The sequence below is a fragment of the Brassica napus genome, chromosome C1 (genome assembly GCF_020379485.1).
Source record: "Brassica napus cultivar Da-Ae chromosome C1, Da-Ae, whole genome shotgun sequence".
Lineage (NCBI taxonomy): Eukaryota > Viridiplantae > Streptophyta > Magnoliopsida > Brassicales > Brassicaceae > Brassica > Brassica napus.
In genome coordinates, this window is record NC_063444.1 from 37,280,279 (window position 1) to 37,301,368 (window position 21,090).

The 21,090-nt window shown below is 30.9% G+C and overlaps 1 protein-coding gene across 1 annotated transcript; it reads left to right on the top strand.

Annotated features, from left to right (window-relative positions):
- The first annotated feature begins 18,951 nt into the window (after positions 1 to 18,951).
- On the top strand, positions 18,952 to 21,090 carry LOC106364944 (calmodulin-like protein 8). Its single transcript, XM_048744387.1, has 3 exons — positions 18,952 to 19,540; positions 19,661 to 19,741; positions 20,715 to 21,090. The coding sequence occupies exons 1-3, from the start codon at positions 19,217 to 19,219 to the stop codon at positions 20,850 to 20,852; spliced, it is 543 nt and encodes a 180-aa protein (XP_048600344.1). The 5' UTR covers positions 18,952 to 19,216; the 3' UTR covers positions 20,853 to 21,090.

The following is a 21,090-nucleotide window of genomic DNA, read 5'->3' on the forward strand; positions in this document are numbered from 1 at the left end:
CTTCAAGGATACTTCTTAGTAAAAACTTCGTGTTTGGTTATATTTTACGAAAGTCACATCTTCCTTTTTACTATCTCTTTCGGAAATACGATCTCCGAGGATTTTTGGATGGTAATTCCGTCGTAACCGTTTTTGACCCCAACAGTCATCTCTTGTTTCTGTCTCGGCAAACTCTTTTGGAAAGAGTCAAACTTTTGCTCAGAAGAAAGCAAGGTTTCCCAAAATATATGCGGCTAAGTAGTTGCATTTCAATAAAGACAGGACTGCCATTAAGAAGCTTCATGTGAGTTTAAATGGTTATGTTTCAGCAAGTGTTAGTTTTATTATTCGTTAATGTAAGACCATTTCATTGTGTATGCTGGTGTGAACAAACTTGCGGATCTTGTTGGAGTTACTTTAAGTCGGAAAGGCAGAAATGTTGCTCTAGTAAGAAAATACGGTTTTCCAAGAATCGTTAATGACGGTGTAACAGTTGCTAGATAGGTAATGGTGTAATTTCTAGTTATAGTAGTTCACTCTTTTATAGTAGATTTGAATATTTCTGTTGTGTTCTTTGGTTAGGATGAGCTTGAGGATACAGTTGAGAACACTGGTGCGAAGCTAGTGAGACAAGCTGCTCCAAGACTAATGAATTAGCTGGTGATGGAACAACAACTTCAGTTGTTCTTGCGCAAGGTCTCATTGCCGAAGGTGCAAGGGTTTGTATTTTGAAGTCTTTGTGAATTGACAGATAAATGTTTGGTTAAAATGTGATGGGTAAATCGAAACTTGTAGGTCATGGCTGCTGATGCAAACCCGGTTTTGAATTACCAGAAGAATCGAGAATACCACCAAGGCTCTTGTTGCCGAGTTGAAGAAGATGTCAAAGGAGGTATCTTATTGATACTCTTGTCAAATTCTCTTGGTCATTGCTCTGTTTCATTGGGTTGTTCTTTTTTGGTTTACTGGTCGAAGATAGTGAACTCGCAGATGTTGCAGTGGTTAGTTCTGGAAACAACTACGATGTAGGCAATATGATTGCCAAAGCATTGGCCAAAGTTGGTTTCAAAGGAGTTTTCACTCTCGAGGAAGGAAAAAGCTTCGTGGTACTATTAAAGTTGCTGCTTTGAAAGCTCCTGGATTTGGAGAGAGGAAAAGTCAGTACCTTGATGATATTGCTGCTCTTACTGGAGGTGAGACCAAATGACTAAATCATCCTTTCGTTACTGTTTCATCATTCAAAAAAATATGACTTGAGATCACTATCCATTTTTAAATGGTTTGACGTTTTTGAGTCTCTTTTCTGAAAATGAATAGGGTTCACGAGTTATTATTATGAAGGATATATATAGTTCGTTTAGGTGAATGTTCATGGTAGAAAAAATTCTAAACTAAAATTTTTGAAAGCGTGATTTACAAGTTGTGGAATATGAATATACTAAATTTTAGGAATATTTTCGTATCCTATTCGTTAAGGGTTAAAGTCTCCTACACCCCAGGTCCAGGGTTCGAACTCCAGACTATCCAATTTCTTTCGGATTACAGGAAATCTAGGTTTCAAGTCTGGGAAATCTAGGTTTCAAGTCCCGGAAATAGTAATTTATTAATGCAAGACTACATAAGGAAAAGCTTACAAAAAATCTTCAACATGGTGCAAGTAAATCTGGTCGGGAACTGATCTTCATAGGACGGTAGTTTGTCATAAGGCAGGTAGTATTGTCGGTTGTCGAATCGTTTATGTAATATTTCTCATAAATATAATGCCATAATAAATCAGCGTTAAAAAAAAAGAATATTTGGTATAGAGATTCACGGTTTGACTGTATAATACAAAATAGAAATAAATTTTTATTGTAGGAATATACTAAAGATTTTTACAATTTATAATATATTAAAGCGTGATTTGCAAGTAGATATTTTTGTTATTAATATGATAGCTTTAATTTAGGGGCTAGCTATTCAATGTTTTTAGGAATATTTAGTGAATCTATTAACAGTTTCAAAATGATTTAAGGAAATCTGTAATTCTTATTTTGTATTATAAATGATTTTTCTGTTTTTATAATAATAAGTTTCAAAATCATATTTACAACTAAACCGGTTAAAATTTCAAAATTCTATGTACGTCACGTTACACATATAATCCGGTTTAGTGATGTTATTTGGTAGTGAATTTTTAATGTTAATAATTGTAAAATGGATAGTGGAAATTTTGGCACTTGATTTTACACTCTTGGTCATTTTTATATAAACAAAATTATGGAGAGATTGGTAATGTTGCCGAAAGATGAAACGTGTTTTATTGGTTTAATTCGTTTGAGAGGTTCAACTACAATTATTAGATCAATAACGGCTTTTAATTCCCTTTGGTTATATGACGGAAGAGCCTAGTAATAATTAGTAAAAGTTGTAGAGATAATATTAGTGGCATTTGATGGTAATTATTTAAGAAAAATTAGGGTTAAATAGTAAATGTACTTCAGTTTTAATAGTTTAGATATTTATGTATTATGAAACTCACATCATGTTTTATGGTCACTTTTTCCTTAATGGAATCAGTGTTATGAACCAAATTGTGGATGACTCATAACCAAGAGATTATGATTTGTAATCTTTCCATTTATCTATGACGGTGTAATCTCCTATATGAGGAATCTCTATGTTATGAATAAAAATAGATTTTTCCATTACTTTATAACACGTTATCAGCACGAAACTCTAAATCCCTAAGCTAATACCCAAATCGAAAAACCCTAAAACCCTAACCCTAGCCGGCGATCCGACGAACCCTAAACCCCGATCGCGTCTCTTGTTCCTGCATCTGTTCCAGCTCTCGCCCCCGATCAGCTTCAGCCCAAGGCGTTCCTGATCCTACCTCAGACGTTCGCGACCCGAGAGCAGCTCCAGCACGCGACCTCTTCCTAGTTCGTAACAGCATCTGACAGCTCGCGTCCGACGATCAAGGCGTTCCCGATCAAGCAACAAAGGACGTCTGCGACCCGATAGAAGCGACTCGATCCATTCCAGCTCGTGTCCCGTTCGTGTCCAGTTCGCGGCTCAACTCCTTTGGTGGTCCGATTCAACAATCATCTAAGGTTAAAAGGTAATTCAAAACCTAAGAACCCATAATCGAACATGGATTGATTGATAAAGAATGAAACCCTAAAACCCTAATCTTTATGAATCAAAACCATAGGGTAATAGATCAAAAATCCTAATTGAGTAAATCGAAGCTCTAAAAGTTCGATACCCCAACCCTAAATCATGTTCCTACATGATTAAAACCCCAAATCGGTTTTTACAAGTTAAAATCCGATAAACCCTAACCCTATATCTATAAACCCTAAATAATATAAGTATCAGAATTAATTATACTATAATTATCAAATCACATATTAAAACCCTAATCGAATATTTTGAAATCAAAACTGTTTTCGGTTTTGATCATTGAAGTTTTAAATCTGATTTAATCTGATGCTATGTTGCTAGAATTGTTTGACCGTTAAATTGATAGATTTATTTTCTTATCCTGCTTGGTTAATTGTTCATCTGGTTTAAAATTATTTAAACCGACCAGCGTGTTAAAACATTGATTGGATCCGATAGGTTGCTAGCTTGCTTTGCTTATATAATCCAATAGGTTGATAGATTGAGTGAGGTTTACTTGTTTAAAATCCGAATGATCTGATTGCATGATTCTTGAGGTTTGATATCATCTGCTAGGATTGATAGTTTTGCAATCTGATCTGTTTTAAATAGAAACCCTAAATAATCTGTATGATAGGTTATATTGATCTGATTTGGATGTCTTTGAGAATCGAGAATCTGTATGCTAGGTTGATAGATTCATGATAAAATCTAATGTCTTGAGGTTTAAGATTGTATGCTAAGTTCGATTAAATTGATTGATCTGATTATATGTTTTTGAGGTTTGATAAATTCGGATACTAGATAAATTATTTACACATGGTTTATGCTAAATACCAATCAGCCTTGAAACTGATTCATTGAAATTCATGCTTGAAATCTATATTCTGGTATTGCTAAAATCAGCCTTGAAACTGATTCATTGAAATTCATGTTTGAAATCTATATTCTAGTATTGCTAAAATCATATTTGAAACTGATTGAGTGATTAATAAATATTTTTACTAGTCTTGCTAAAATCCATTGATTGTTAAACACTAATTGCATGATTAATTGAATCCGTTTTTGCTAGTTGATAAACCATAATATTATGAGCACATAGAAATAGTATTGCTGAGACTTGATAGAAATTGACTGATTGATTAAATGCCTTTAAGATTGATAGTCTCATTGTCCTCACAAGATTGAAATCCGAATTGATTGTTTTTAAGAGTAAGGCCGCATGAAAATTATACCTAAGTATTGAGTGATATATGATTTGAGATGTCGAAAATCAACCTGGATTTTGCTACCCTAAATCTCTCTGGAGATAATTATTTACGGTGGGCATTGGATACAAAGATTATCCTAAAGTCAAAAAGACTTGCTGAATGTATCATAGAAGGCAATAATGCCAATGAAAAAGATTGATACATGGCAATATTAATTATTAGCCATCATCTTATTATGGGTCTCAAAGATCAGTATCTGACTATTGAGAATTCTCTAGACCTTTGGACATAGTTAAAAATCGAGATATGATCACCAAAGAATGGTGTTATTACCAAATGCCCTATTTGATTGGAGGAATCCCAGAATCCAAGATTATAAGTCCGTGGATGAGTTTATTGCTAGCTGGGCAAAATAATGGATTACTGATGAGAAAAAGTGAATTGAGACCTCCTGGATTACCCCATTACCTGATACCAATAAGGCCGCAGAAGAAAAAAAAAAGATAACCACGTCCAGAATGATAGACCACACGGTCATGGCCGTGGAGGGTGGAAAGGACGTGGCCGTGGCCACTATAACACATTTGGCTGTGGGAATCACTGTGGCAGAGGCCATGGGTATCAACCCAATTTGAGCCATGGTCAAGGCAGTGGCCGTGGTATATCCTTTAAACCACAAAGCTCGACCAAATCAGTGTGCCATAGATGTGGAATGAGGAACCATTGGGCTAAGATATGAAGGACTCCCAAACATTTTTGTGACCTCTATCAAAGAGAGTCTGAAATGGAAGAATCCTGAAACCCACTTGGTCTATAAATATGGTGAAAATAATTTCGAACATGATCAAGATGATTTTATGGAATATAAGACTTATGATTGCCTAAAAGAATCAAGTTGATAATCTGATTTCGACATCAAACTTGTGTGATTGCTTTGCTTGTATGATTTCTCTGATTTTTATCTCCTTGAATTTATTTCTATTATATTGTCTGCTTAGATTAAATGAATGAATGATATTTCTATATGAGTACGCTGAAAAACGCCAATATAAGTACTAAAGCAGGTATCGCCAGTTTGAAAGAAGACTATGGCTAGGCTAATATATTATTGCCTAAGGGTATGCATCTAGAAATCAGTGATGCCTTATATTCACCCAGCTCTAAGAGCAAGAGCAGCCTATTGAGTTTTAAAGATATAAGAATGAATGGTTTCCATATTGAAACAATGGGCGAAGGAAACAAATAGTTCCTTCAGATATATGTATAAAATCGCCCAAGGCCATAATAAGTCCTAAAGACTATACCTGCATTCTCTACTGACCTAGACTATGCATAGATCAGTATGATAGAGGCTAAAATTCTGCGAAAATATACACTTTATGGCACGACCGGATTAGCCATCCTGGTCCAAACATGATGCGAAAATTGATATTCAGAAGGAACACATTAAAAGATAAGAAGAGTTATCCCAAAGAATCTCACGTGTGTAGCATGTACACAAGGGAAACTCATTAGGCCATCACCAGTAAAACGGCTACGAGCCCCTTTTTCATAAATAAAGACTATATGTCTAGATAATACTGGTGAATACATGTCCCAAGCGTTTAAATGATTATGGTATGTCCATGGGGGTAAGTGTGGACAATTATGTGATACATGTCCATACCAAGAACGGCTTGGCCGAAATCTTTTAAAACGCAAATAGCTGATTGATAGACCATAACTTATGAGGTTAAAACTCACATTCACAGCTTGGGGCACACGAAATTTACATGCACCTAAATTAATACGCATCAGGCCATTTAGTGAGCATAGATATCTCCTATCACAATTATTAACGGGTCAAGAGCCAGACATACCCCATCATAAGACATTTGGATGTGCTGTCTATGTACTAATTGCTCCACCACATAGAACTAAGATGGGACCTCAAAAGGAGGATGAGGATATATGTTGGATATGATTATCCCACAATAATAAAATACTTTGAGCCAACTATGGGTGATTATATTTGAGGCCAGGTACACGGATTATTTTAAGACCAGGAGGAAAAAAAATAATAATAAAGATGGTAAAAGAATGGTAAAAGAAATAGAATGGAATCAACCATCAATGTCTTGGCAAGATCCTCGGACTAAAGAATGTGAAATAGACATCCAAAGATTATACATTTACACAGCTAGCTAATCAAATGCCAGACACATTTGCTGACCCGAAAATGAATGACTAAGTCATATATAAACCAGCTTGTAAAGCACCAACGAATTTGATGTCCAAGAAGAAACACAATCAAGTTGCTACAAAGTCTAGACAACGTATGAAACGTGGTAGACCAAATAGGTTCCAAAAGATAAGAATCCTCGGAAACAAAAGAAAGGTGCAGAGAATGATAATCAAAATCCAAATCCGAGGTTACTAAGGAAACCATCCCAGACACGGAAATAAGGTCGGCCGGCTCTAAGGTACAGGTACCAAACAATGTAGCTTGGGACGTCAAGCTGCAAAGTATTAAAGGTCCTGATAATAATGAATCTCAATCGATTATATCATGTCTGGAACATAATGGAACCAATAAGGAATGTCGACATAAGATGATTTATTTGCATACAAGGTAGCACTTGAATTTATGAATATAAGCGAGTATCATGAACCCACGTCAATATAAGAGTGCGCACTCATAGAACAGATTAGATTGAATGGAAACGTGGGGTTAAATAGTTTAAGGAAGAAATGCGGACTTGGCCATATGATTAAGACGTCATATGATGTTAAAACCAATGGATATAAATGGGTCTTGTGAGGAATAGAAATCATGAGATATAAAGCTGATGTTGCACAAGGATTCTCACAAAGACCAGTAATAGATTATGAGGAGACATACTCCTATGTGGTGGATGCAACTACTTTTATATTTTTCATAAGTCTGGCTATATAAGAGAGAAAATTAGACTTGCAGCAAGTTGATGTAGCGACTGCATATTTATATGGTCCACTGGATAATGATAGTACTAGAGGGTATTGAGCTGAAAGTACATCAAGTTCTCGAGAACAATATTGATAATCATCAAAGTATATGATCTCAATATCCTAGGAACCTCTAGATACAATTTCTCAAACAGTTGAATGTCTCAAGAAAGAGTTTGAGATGAAAGATCTTGGAAAACAAATTTTTGTTTGGGATAACAGCTTGAGTACATTAACAATGAAATCCTTGTGCATCAAATAGTATATACAGAAAAGGGTATTCAAGAGATTTAATATGGACCAGTCTCACCCATTATCTAGTACATGGGCGTGAGATCACTTGTTTTGGACACTGATCCATTCAGTCCAAAGGTGGACGGTAAAGAAGTCCATTTAGTCCTGAGATGGACGATGCAGAAGTCTTGTTTTAGACACTGATCTGATTGGTCCATAAGAAGGACGATGAAGAAGCCTTTGATTTTGGTTTATTTTATACTAACCAGCCCAAAGAGGGTTATTTGGTTTTGTTGATTTGTTTTCAGACAGGTTATGTTTTACACATGGTGGTACACGCATATCACAGCAACATCATCCAAGATTTCGTGTGTGTGTATTTGAGGTCGATGACTCAATATGTTCGATCAGATTGTGGCATGGCCGATGATAAAGAAGAACCAACTATCATGTTCGAGGACGAAGCATATTCTGCCCAAGATCTTCATCACCCACGTATTGCAGAAAATTGGAGAGGTCCATGGGACCTTCAGTAATGTCCAAATCAGGGGGAGTAATGTTTGTTGTACTCATTTTCCTTTACCATGGTTTGTCCCAATTGGGTTTTCCTGATAAAGTTTTAATGAGGCAACATTAAAGCACATTACAAGCTCTAAATGGTTATGGCATCCAAGGGAGAGTGTTATGAACCAGATTGTGGATGGCTCATAACCAAGAGATTATGATTTGTAATCTTTCCATTTATCTATGACGGTGTAATCTCCTATATAAGGAACATCTATGTTATGAATAAAGATAGACTTTTCCATTACTTTTACAACAATCAGAACATTTTTTAATTTTTGTATCAGTCAGCAAAGGAATTGCTTATTTTGCTTTTAAAAGCAAAGGAATTGCTTATATTGCTTTTAAAAGCTTACTCATTTTAAGATATAACACCTTGGTTTAGTGGTCTTGTATCTTGGTAATCTCATCTTCATATTCGATATTTGGAAATCCATCCTGAATATCACAAATGGTATCCTAAATAAGATATATTTATCTTTGTGAATAAATAAGTTCACATTTCTTTACAAAATGAATATCCACCGTAGCCTAACGGCTAGCCCTCAACTCTTACACAACTCGTATCGCACATTAAACCCGCATTCGATTCCCTTTGGAAACAAAACCTTTTTTCTGTTTTTAATTAAATATAAATATGTTGTTTATATTGATTTAATTATAACACTTGGCAAGCATAACACCCTTGGAATAGCGGCTGCACACTAGGATTTCCTTTACGAGAGTTCTCGAGTTCAATCCTGGTACTTTCGTAATTAATTCTTTTTTGAAGTAAAGGCTTATGCTTACTCATTTTTTTCTTCTGAAAACTCATCCTAAAAATACCATAAGATATCCTAGATAGGATATGCATTTTACAATGATAACAAACTTTAACACTTTCTTGGTAGAGTCACCGACAATGCTTCAAGACATCCTAAAATTTCTTTAATAACAACCTAAAGGAAACAAATGTCGTCATCATTCATTACAAACTTCTTACTTGTCCAAGTCAACATCAAAGTTCAAAAACATAGTCTTAGCATAACATGTATTGAATCTCCCATCGCGTAGCTGTCCTACGTAACCAAGCCAAAAAAAAATTCAAATTTTCTAGTATCCGAGTTTATGGAAAGCTATCCTGAAAGTTTGAAACACCTTCCTGAAACTAAAAAAACCCCACAAATTTTCACAAACAAAATCATCTCATTCACACTCAGGAACACTGGGATTGCAGATAAAATATCAATAGAATCAATTTTGTCTACAAAGGAACATAATCAAAGGTACATTATCTCAAAACCTTGTTTTCCAAAATTTAGAAGTCTTTGATTTGAGCTCCAACAACTTCAAAAGACCTTTCCAACGCTGGACAACAACGCAACAGAGCTTTGTCTTTAGCAGAACAACTTCTCAGGTAATGGTGTTTCTCTTCAGCTACAAACAGTACCAAACAGTCTAACGAGTCACATTATATTTGCGAATAATGAGAACAAGAAAAAACTATAACTTTTATGTGTGTTCTTAACTAAGAAAAGCTATAATTTTTAGAGGAACAAAAGAACTAAAACATCAACACACACAGGTTTGAAGCAATTATCATATCAGACAATTTACCTGTATTACACAATCAGACTAAAAAAAATTTGAATCTGAGAAAGATAAAGCATTGGTCAAAAAAGAACTAGGAACATCAAAGATTCAAAATGCTTACCAAAAAGAAAGGTCACAAACTTGTCTTCTTCCGTAAGCCAAGTTATGTAAATGAAGCTTCCTGAGATTCCTTCTTTGTAATTTTGATTATGTTTTCTCTTTTCGATTTGGACAACAAAACAAACTCAAATCTATTATATGAAAAACAACAAATCAAAATCCCCAAATTTCAAAGAGAAAACCCTAAGAAGAGAAAATTCCCAAATTTTCAATCAAAAACCCTGATTTCAATTTTGAAAAGGAATCGTACCGAAATAGCGTCGTTGGAGAATCGAATCTTCGTGTGCTTCGTCAGAGATGATGACAATGTTCTTCGCCGGAGATGATGGAACGAAATCAGAGTCGACGTTTCGTGGTCTTCGCCGCCGTGAGAGAGATCGAAGAGAAGAGATTCGTCGCCGTGAGAGAGATCGAAGAGGAGAGGTTTCTGATTTTTTCTGTAGTTTTATTTAATATAAAGCAAGGGTATTAAGGACATTTAGTCTATTAATAATTGATTTTGTGACTTTTTCCTTTTAGTGCTATTTTTGAGACAAAAACTCTAAAAAATGCTATTATGGAAAATTGCCCTATATATATTAATATTTCAAGTAATTGATTCAATGTTTATGTTGATATGATATATAAAACAAAATATTAAAATTTAGATAAATACCTTAAGAGCTATTGGTGTATAAAATCCATAATAGTTGGGTAATTTGCAAGGATGAAACTTTAATGAGAAATTCATTAATTTGCTCGTAGAAATAACAAGTCTACTATTTTTATAAGGTAATACATATTGTTTGAAAACAAATACAAATGATACTTGTTTTCATGATTGATTTAACATTTTATTGTTATTTTATCAAACTGATGTGTGTTGGATTAATTTATGTTCAATTTAAGTTTTTATGTTTTATTTTTAAATTTTATTTTTTTACTTCGGATATATCCGAATCTAACCGGTATAACCCTAACGATATATGGTTGCTTTGTGGATTTTAGGATGCAATACAAATTTGAACCGAATCTGAAGTGTTACCATCCGAACCCGACTCGTACTAATAAAATATTAGAATGGAACCTAGTAGTGTAAACCCGAAAATCTGAAATACTCGATCCGAACCCGAACTGATAACCGAACGTCCAGACCTATTTTTAATTATAAACATGATCAAACAATAGTGTTAATTTAAATGTTCTGTTGTGTAACATAATACTAATAGGAGATGAACGTCTGACTAATACCTATTTCTATGAATTCTATCTTCAATCTATATATTTTATTCTCTTAAAAGTTATTAGCAATAATAAAATATTTGATTCAAGAAAGATTTTTTGGTTACAACTTACAACTAAAGAATTAGCTATAATTTAATATCAAAATTTCAGGGGGGTTTAATTTTACAATTTTATTATGTTAATGGAGGTAATTTTACAACAACAAATTAATATAATGCAAGTAAAACTATGAATCATAATATAATGCAGGTAAATTTGGTTATCGTAGATTTTTTTCAAATCAATAGAATTGACCACTGAAAAAATATTAAAAGAAATCTAATACAATTTTAGTATTTTAGATGATAAAAATAAAAGAGAAAATTGCCAAAACAAACAAAAATTTAGGATAGTTGTCCCTTTGATATAAAACCAATTTTATCCATTTTGTCTCCTTTTTATCCTTTCCATTCCTGAAACTTATTGAAATAATCAGTTTTATGAATCAAAATAATTATTGAAAATATAAACAATTAACAAAACACCGATATACACAAACACATATTTTTTGGTTGAAAAACTTGATAAATAATTTTTTTAAATTACGTTCTACTAAAAGTAGAATTGGTCTTCTACGAAAAATGAGTTAGTAGAAAGCGAATTCCAGAATAGACAAGTTCATCTACTTTTTTTAGAAGGAACAATCTACTTTGAATTAAAATTCTAAATATGGGGAATGCGAATTCTATTAATTGTAAAGCTATATATTTTTCTCTCGGATGCAATTTCTACTTTTATGAAGTATTCAAAAATTTCGGGAATGCGAAATCTATGATTTCTTCATAATTTGTCTTGTGATTTTCTCAAACTCCTGTTCTATGATGCATATCTATACACCATGTGGTGTTTGGAAATTTGGTCCAATCAGGGGATGGATTTTTTCGACTGATGACAAAGGGAATAGGCTATTGTTATTGGAATCAAGTTATACCTTAGAAGATTTTAAAAGAATGGATGTGGAGGATTTTGATATGGAAGAAGATTAGAGTTACACGATATTTGGTTCCGCGTCTTTTGTTCCCTTTTTTAATTGTTTTTATATTTCTTTTGCATGTCTAAAACATTTTATTTTTATCTTTTTCATTAAACTTTTTAAAATGGTTTTAATTTATGTTTAATTTGATTAATGAATGGTTAGTTTTGAGATTATGAAAAAATATTATACTATAGGGACAATTTAGTAAATGTATTATACTAAGGGGACAACCATCCTAAATGTTTATGCCGTTTTGACAGTTTTCCAAAAATAAAATACATAGCCTAAAAACTAATTAAAACCAAAGATGCTTTGAAAAAATTAATATTACAAAAAATAATTGATGACCATACAAAACTGGTACGTGATCGAAATAGATAGTAAACAGTATATTTCAGTAGTTCACTGGAACAAAAATAGATAGTAAGTAAGTAAAATTTGGATGCGTGATCAAAATAGATAGGTTTAAATGGAAATAAAAATAAAGTTTCCTCTTTTAAATTTTCTTTGGTTGGATATAATAGACCTCAAATTCCATTCTAATTAAAATGACAACTATTCTAAATCTAACTAGAGCTTGATCCACGCACTATCGCAGATGTTTATTTTTAATTTATTATTAATAAATATTCATTTTGTATAAATGATAATATCTATTTTAAAAATTTACATGTATTAAATAATTGTTTAATACGATATTTCTAAACAAAATAATTTAATAGTTTATAATTGTGTAATTTTATTTTGTATTATAAACTGTCAGTTGTATGATCCACATTTTAAAAATATAACCCGGGCATCCTAACATTTTCTTTTATGAATCAAAAATTGATGATGAGTATAGTAAAATTATTTTATGTACTAAATTTATCATGTTAATTTTTTGTTTGTACAAACACTTATCATATTGAATTAATGGTTTATGGTTCTTTAATTTGACCTTTTTTTAGCAACAATTGTTTAATTTGAAAAAATATAATAAATGACAGAAATTACTCCTATGATTAGGCAGATTCTTAGTTGCATTAAAGTGTAATTAAATAATTGTTTTAATTAATAATCGACTTAGAAAATGATTTAAGAAAATAGAAAAACAAGAATATTTAATGTTAGACTTCTTAATTATTTCAGTGGCATGGTTATTTTTTATTTGTATTTTTATTTTAATAAGATAGATTATCATTTCACATCACGCCATGAAAATGCGTAGCCAAGAAAAAAACAAACTATTCGTTTAGGGTGTACGTTCATATATACGGACACTGTATAAGATCTCATTCATCATCTTCATTAATATTAATTTGCCGAACCAAAAGGTCAAATATAAATGGATCACCACTTTTAGTAAGGTTAGCATTATAGTACTACTTTTGACTTTACAAAATCAAAACGCATCCAAACACTACACGTGAGCTTGTGTCATTACTGGCTAATCGTATATACCATATTTGGCACTTTATTATATAAGTTTTTTTTTTTTGTAAAACACTTTATTATATAAGTTAGTTTTACGAAGTTCTACCAAAGACCATATATATTAATAAGAATGCAATTGACTGTTTAAACTATTGTGTATAAATAAACTGCTGTGTAAATTAGTTAACCAGTGAGTTGCTATCAAGACCATATAATCAGAAAAGAACTTGATCATTTTAAATGACTGTAATTGTTTTTGTCAGCTTTATAAATGACTGTTTATTTCTCTTCAATGTATCATTTCCTCCATTTAATATATTCAAATATCAACATTCAAGTCAGCATGTTGCAATGAAGGACACGTTCGATTCTGTTGAATTTAGCGGTTGGGATCAACACTTGTATATTTTGCATTTTTAGTCATGAAATTAATTTGACTAGAAATTTAAAAAAAAACCCCATTTATATATACAGTCCATAACTAAGATTTAGTTAAATTCGAGGCAATTATTTTAATACATACTAGACCCTGATCCGCGTGCCAGTGCGGATATGAATTTTCAATTTTTAATTATTTATTTTATTAAATGATGTATTTGTAATATTCGTTCATATTATATTCATTAAGTAAATATTTTTTTTTACATCTTAAACTATCTATTTTTTTACGAATGTGTGATATCATATAAAAAATATAAAAAAATGAGTATAGATTTAATTAGATAATTTAAAAAAAAGAAATTTTTCTTTGGTGTGCGATACCATATAAATAATGATCCGCCCAGTTAACAAAAATCATGATTATTTTATGTGTAATTTTTTTTATTTTGACAATTTCCTTAAAACTATATTAAATTTTATATATTTTAATTAGAATAATTTTAATATCTTTACCTTTTTATTTGAAATGCAATTCAATATTTTTTAACAATTATAACAAAATATTTAAAAAATATTTTTAGAATTTGTTTGAAAAATATGAAAATTACATTTTAAATTAAAATTATCCTTAAATATGATAAGTTTTGATGTAAACGAAAACTCAAATTATGTCAAAAATAATGATATTCAATGATAATAACAACTTTAATTGATTATTTTTTAAAAGATACATTTACAAAAATATTGTTTGAAAGAAAATTCATTTATCTTTCAAATATAAAATGAAAATATTATAATTAAATAATAAAAAATATAAATAAAAACCATAAATTTAGCAAATGACAACTAAGTTATATTATGCTAAAATTTTCTTTCTAACAATTTATCAAATGACAAATGAGTTATGAAAAAATAATACCATATAATTTTTAAAAACATAGTCATTCTTAAATATTTTTTGAATAAATAATTATTTTTAAATTTAATCGACTGAAAATAAAATCCGTACAATTGTGTGAGTCAAATTCTAGTTTTATTGATGCATGTTATATATTAGTGCTGCATGTTTTAGGTAACATTTTAATGATGCACGTTTTTAAAAATCTCCATTATTAAAATTATGCACGTAAGAATAACTCATGAGTTTTTTTGGTTGATTAAATGACATTATGTCCAAATTTATTTAAAGATATTTCATTAAGGTAACTGAAAAAGACAAACAATAAAATAGGAAGTTTAAATTTATTTAAGCATATTTCATTAATGTAACTGAAAAGACAAGTAATAAATTAGGTAGTTTTGTTCGTTTTAGGATATTTCATAAATGCAACTGAAAAAGATAAGCAAAAAAAAAAAGGAGTTTAATTAATGAAGTAAAAACATTTTCAAATGGGTACTTCTCTTTTAATAATATAGACTAGGTGATAATCCATGTCCTGCGCGGAACGAGTAGATTTAAAAGTATTATAACTTTTAATATGTAGACATAATACAAGTTAAAGTCATAGTAAGAAAAATATATGTAAGAAAGTACGGGTTATAGCTAAAAATTTTAGTATGTCAATATAAATTTATATGCGATGGACTTTAAAATTAAATTGTATATCTGTTTGCATAAAGGTAAATTATAAATATAAGATTAAATGAAACATAAGCAATAGTCTAATAAAATATAAAAGGAACAATGTATCAGAAAACAAAAGAAAATGAAAAATAGAGACAAAATAACTGCTGTCAATAATGTCTTCAGAAATCTTCGTTTGCAATCCTATTATGAACAATAGCAAAGAGATCATCTTGAAAAATTAAAACATTATTTAAAAAAATATGTGAATGCATGTATTACATCAATCGTAAAGCATCAATTTCTGGAACACCAGTGGGGTCGAAGACAACTTTGGAAAACCCATCAATATTAGTAACCTTCTTAAGTCGGCCTTATTATGAAAGATGAAAAATATTAGCAAGACATACATATAATATCAGCTCCAAAAGATTTATCATATACAATAAATACAATAGATTACCTTGTCCACAATAAATTTGCCAACACTGTAAAACACATAATACTATGTCTGCATCTATAGAATTCCATAAATCATTGAAAACATGAGCAAGTGCACCATAAGCGACACACTTAATGACGACGTTACTGTAAAAAAAAGGGATCAAACCATGTGATACTATACAAGTTCTGGTCACGCAAACTTTATTTCACAAATATTCTCCGATCGATTAAGGTAAGTATTTCAATTCTTCGAATTTTGTTTCCTTGAATACGTTAACATTCTCATTTTTCTTTTCTATAATATATTCGATCCCGTAGTTCAATTGTGTTTCCTTTTAAATTTGAAGCATTAAGTTTTGGGAATAAAAAGGGATTTTCGATGACTTGAATCTAAAAGATCATAAAACGATTTGAAGCTTATATTAGTTTTTCAAAACATTATGATTAATATGGTTTACTTGTTGCAAGATTAGATATGAACAGCAATACATGTTATGATATTTTATTACAAATCGGCATATCAAGCTAAAATAACCAATTCAAACCGTAAAGAACTTAGTTGTACGAAGTTTAAAGAATCAATTATTTACTCAAGCGTAAATGATTTAAAACACACGTATATTTTATTGTCTTATTTAAATGAACCACTTCCAAGTTTTCGAACAAACAATAAAGTCTCTCTTTGAATGGTAATAATATGTTGCCTTAGTTAAATCCCCGTTTTTTTTTAAATCCGAGTGTAATGTTGATCGAAAATCTTATAGTATAATGTAATGACCAGCGGCATTTGTTTGTAATTATTCTAGTTGAGAAATGGCTTTTAAGAAAATGAGGTAAGAATGCATGTGGTGATGACACCTAGGAAATGACACACACGTAATAAACACATGAAGCCAAAGTTATTTTTTATCAATGCTTCTCAAATAATAAAAAAGGAATAAATACTTTTCAGTAATTACAAATATTACCAAATTATATCAATATAATTGTTGTTTGTGTGTTCAATTTTGTCCAAGCCTACTTTCAGACTTTATATACAGTAATCTTTTTATAACGACTAATTAACTACTCCATCTGTTCCTGAAAGTAAGATTTTCTAGAGTATATATGCTTATTAAGAATTTAATAAATGTTTATAATTTAAATTACTTTTTACTTTATTATACACTTTCCAATAACTTTCCACCAATAAAATTTAATTAATTCAAATATTCTCAATTAATATTCCTCAAAAGTATAAAAAAGTACTTTAACAATATAGAAAATCTATCTTCGTGGAACAAGAAAAAAATCTAAAACATCTTACTTTCAGTAAGTACGAAACTTATGATGATTACGGACAAGGTCAATTCAGCTTAGCCAACAAGTTTAAGCAATGCACTCACTGAGGTTGGTGTCACTTTCCAAAGTCTATTCACCATGGTGTTGGATTGGTTGTTGCTGAGTCAGGTCTTTAAATTAAAAAATAAAATAAACAGTCACTTACGTATACTATGATGTAATGAATTGAAATGTTCTCCACACGAACTATGAAACACCTTGAAAGCATATCTCAACAATTCAAATTTGTCATAGATCAAATAAATTTCATACAGACATATTCCTTCAAAAAATATATTTATGATAAGATTTTATTTTCTATATCATGTTTTGTTACATATCGAATAAATATTAATATGTATTTTATATTAGCTATATTAGTTTTCACTTTAATTTTAATATATACTTGCTTACCAGGTATATATACAGCTATACATTTTACAAAATAATTAGAAACTTCTACCATACTCTATTATATCGTATCATATATAATCACGTTTAAGAAAGAAAAAGAAAAATCTTCTAAAGATTCTAATTATTACGAATAAATTTTGAAAACTTCTCATAATAGAAAAATTAATATAACAACTTCGTATGTTTTTTATTTTTTCAAAACTATGAACACTTTTTTTTTTGAAAAAACTGAACACTCTTAAGAGATAAATTATATATCTAGCCACATTTTTACAAACACTCTTGATTTATACCGTATTATATACACATAGTCGTACTGTATGATGGATCTAGGACGTGAAAGGGTCGGCGAGTCGGCAGTGATCTGATATGGCCGGAGAGTTTTTTTTTTGGTTTGTTTAAGGAATCCATCTTTGTTTACAGGAAGAATGTGTTAAACAGAAAATAATGAGGAAAAAGAGATCGACACGTTTCCCCGTAAGGCAAATGCTTGGTCTACAATTTCAATGCGCTTTGTCTGCTCCTCATCTACTTTTACAGCTGTCTAAACCGACAACCATTTATAAGTACGTATATACTATTATCGTACCTTTTTCGTTAAAACATATGCTAATCAATGTACATTTCTTTTATTTTTAGTATGAATTATATAAGATCACGTGCATCGGTAATTTTTTGACAGTATCTTACAATTAAAAAAAATAAAAAAGAAAAAAAATAAGAAAGAAAAAAGCAAAAGGTTCTTGCTGAATCATTTTAACATACGGTTCTGACTGTTAATTGAGAGGAGGACATATATAAGTGGTTTACATTTTTTAAAAACATTAAATTTTAATTGTACAATTTCAGTTACTTATAATATTATTACTGTTTGGTTTAGATATTTATTTTTAGACACTCACCGTTAAAGATGCCTGTCGCTCATCCAGCTACATTTTGTTTTTTCTTTATTTTCTTTATCATATTCGACAACAAAAAAAAAAGAAAACTATATGCATCGATATCTTTTTAGAACATCAGGTTTATACCATATTACTTGACTAAACCAACTTCAACAAAGTTGCATTTACGATCGATGATCGACCGTCTTGACCGCTGCGATTTATATGGTATATATCCAACTCATGTGATAACTTATAATAAGGTTATATATATTTATAATATTTTTTGTTGACAATACATATCTATAATATATATGGTTATTAGTCTGAGAAAGGAAATGAAATATAGTAAACAGATTGTTTCTAGAGACTACGCCATGTCCACTATTATTATATCAAATAAAAAGCAGAACATATAACTCTCGAGAAATTGACGTGATGCTGATCTTCAACTTAGGCAAATAGTTTAGGAGAAGAAAGTAAAGAGTTTTTATACGCTAAAAAGAGTTTTATTAAGGGAGTCTCAAATGTTACAAAAAAGGGAGTTTCAAATAATTCACTATAGCAATTTAGCAAACCTAAAAGTATCCCACCTGACGCGTTTGTATTAAAATCTGTATAAGGAAAATAACATTATTAACTCATGTGACTTGAATTAAAATTTCCACACAAATAATAAATTTCAAAAAGGAGAAAAATGGAAAAAGTGAATGAGTCCAAAGCATGAAAGTCGAAGCAAAGACTTCTACATATATGAAAGCAGAGAATGAGAGTTGAAGCACTTCAAAGCTTTACTTTCAGCTCATCTCCTCTCTCTAAAAAAAACAGTTTTATTTGGATGGACAAGACACAACTAAAACAACAAGAACTGACTCAAGAACAGATCATGGAGTTTAAAGAGGCGTTTTGTCTGTTCGACAAAGATGGAGATGGTTGCATCACTGCTGATGAGCTTGCCACTGTGATCCGCTCGTTGGATCAGAATCCGACCGAACAAGAGCTTCAAGATATGATCAATGAGATCGACTCCGATGGTAACGGCACCATCGAATTCTCTGAGTTCCTCAACCTCATGGCCAACAAAATCCAGGTTTACATTACTTATATGAAACTATATATATATATATTTTTTTTTTTATATGAAACTATATTAATTGATTAATATTAGGTTTTTGTCTTTGTTAATTAACTTTCTTTTCTTGTTATATAGGAAACTGATGCAGATGAGGAGCTTAAAGAAGCATTCAAAGTGTTTGACAAAGACCAAAATGGCTACATCTCGGCCAGCGAGGTTAGCATGTACTCCATTTAGTAATTAGTTACACTTTCCTTATCATAAATAAATTAGATAGTTCTGCTTTTCTTTTCTCCTTTTTAATATTTTACTCTTCTAAGTGTTTTAGTTGTTTCTGATTTTTGTTAAGCACATTGTTCGTAGTTAAGTATGCTTTAACAAATATCAATTCGATGTACTCTGTTGCGTATTGTAGTACAACGCTCAGTACGTGCGGTCTAATTACGATTTTCTTTAATTCAATGATTGGAGACATCGATAAATAATTATGAATGATTGTATTTGAATCTAATAGTTCAATGTCTAAAGTAGATAAAACTATGTGTAGATTACTTTTATATACCAATTTCTTACAACAAATATATCAATTGTGCATTTAATTTGATAAAGGGAAAAATAGATAAAGTCTAGATCCAGTTATAATTCATTTTCGGTTAGAATCTTTTGGGTTAATGACAAATATCAGACAACAAGGCTAGGCGATATTTCGAGTTTTACAAGAGATCTTTAGGTGTCTTATTCATTTTGAAATTTAGACAAGAAAATAACAACAAGATATGGCTGTTTATATTACTGTTAATTAATCAAAAAGTGCTCGTCTTGCGTAGTAGAAAGGTAAGGTTAATTTGTTTGAAGTATCGAGCTAGCTGGCATTGTGACATTTTGGATGATAACGAGGTCAAAAGAAATATTTTAGTAAGCCTAACAACATTTAGTAAGATGTGTATGATTCTATTGGTTTATTGGGCAGAGCATATGTCTCACATAGTGCAAATAATATGTATAATTAAATATTACTTTCACCATTTTTAGGATGTATTGATTGAACACGAATAATAGTTTACAAAAAAAACCAATAATATTAAGAAACTACACAAAATACACTTTGGAGTGTCTGTTTTACTCAAAACCATCATTTATTATACAAACTCTTTGGTGTTACAAAATACAACTCTTTGATATATTGCAGTTGAGGCATGTGATGATCAATCTTGGGGAGAAGCTAACCGATGAAGAAGTCGCTCAAATGATAAAGGAGGCAGATTTGGATGGTGATGGTCAAGTCAATTATGATGAATTTGTGAGGATGATGATGACAAGCGGTTAAATTGGAAAAACAATGTTACCACCTGATAATTTATTATCTTTTATAAATTTATCAATCTTTTTTTTTCTTTTTCTTCTTCAGAATACCATATTTTCCTTTTCCAAATTAATTTAATTTAAGCTTTTCATATCTGATCGACGTAGTAAGTTTCTGTTTATCTGAATTATTATTTGTGTATCTGGTGTATAGTATATTTATTTAGCTTTTTGTTGAAAAAGTCAATCAGATTGAGTGTATA

Excerpts from the sequence above, each read along its gene's own strand:
- LOC106364944 (XM_048744387.1), top strand. The coding sequence starts at position 19,217 with ATGAGAGTTGAAGCACTTCAAAGCTTTACTTTCAGCTCATCTCCTCTC. Across the intron at positions 19,541-19,660 it reads TCATGGCCAACAAAATCCAG|GAAACTGATGCAGATGAGGA; the intron begins GTTTACATTACT and ends CTTGTTATATAG. Across the intron at positions 19,742-20,714 it reads GCTACATCTCGGCCAGCGAG|TTGAGGCATGTGATGATCAA; the intron begins GTTAGCATGTAC and ends GATATATTGCAG.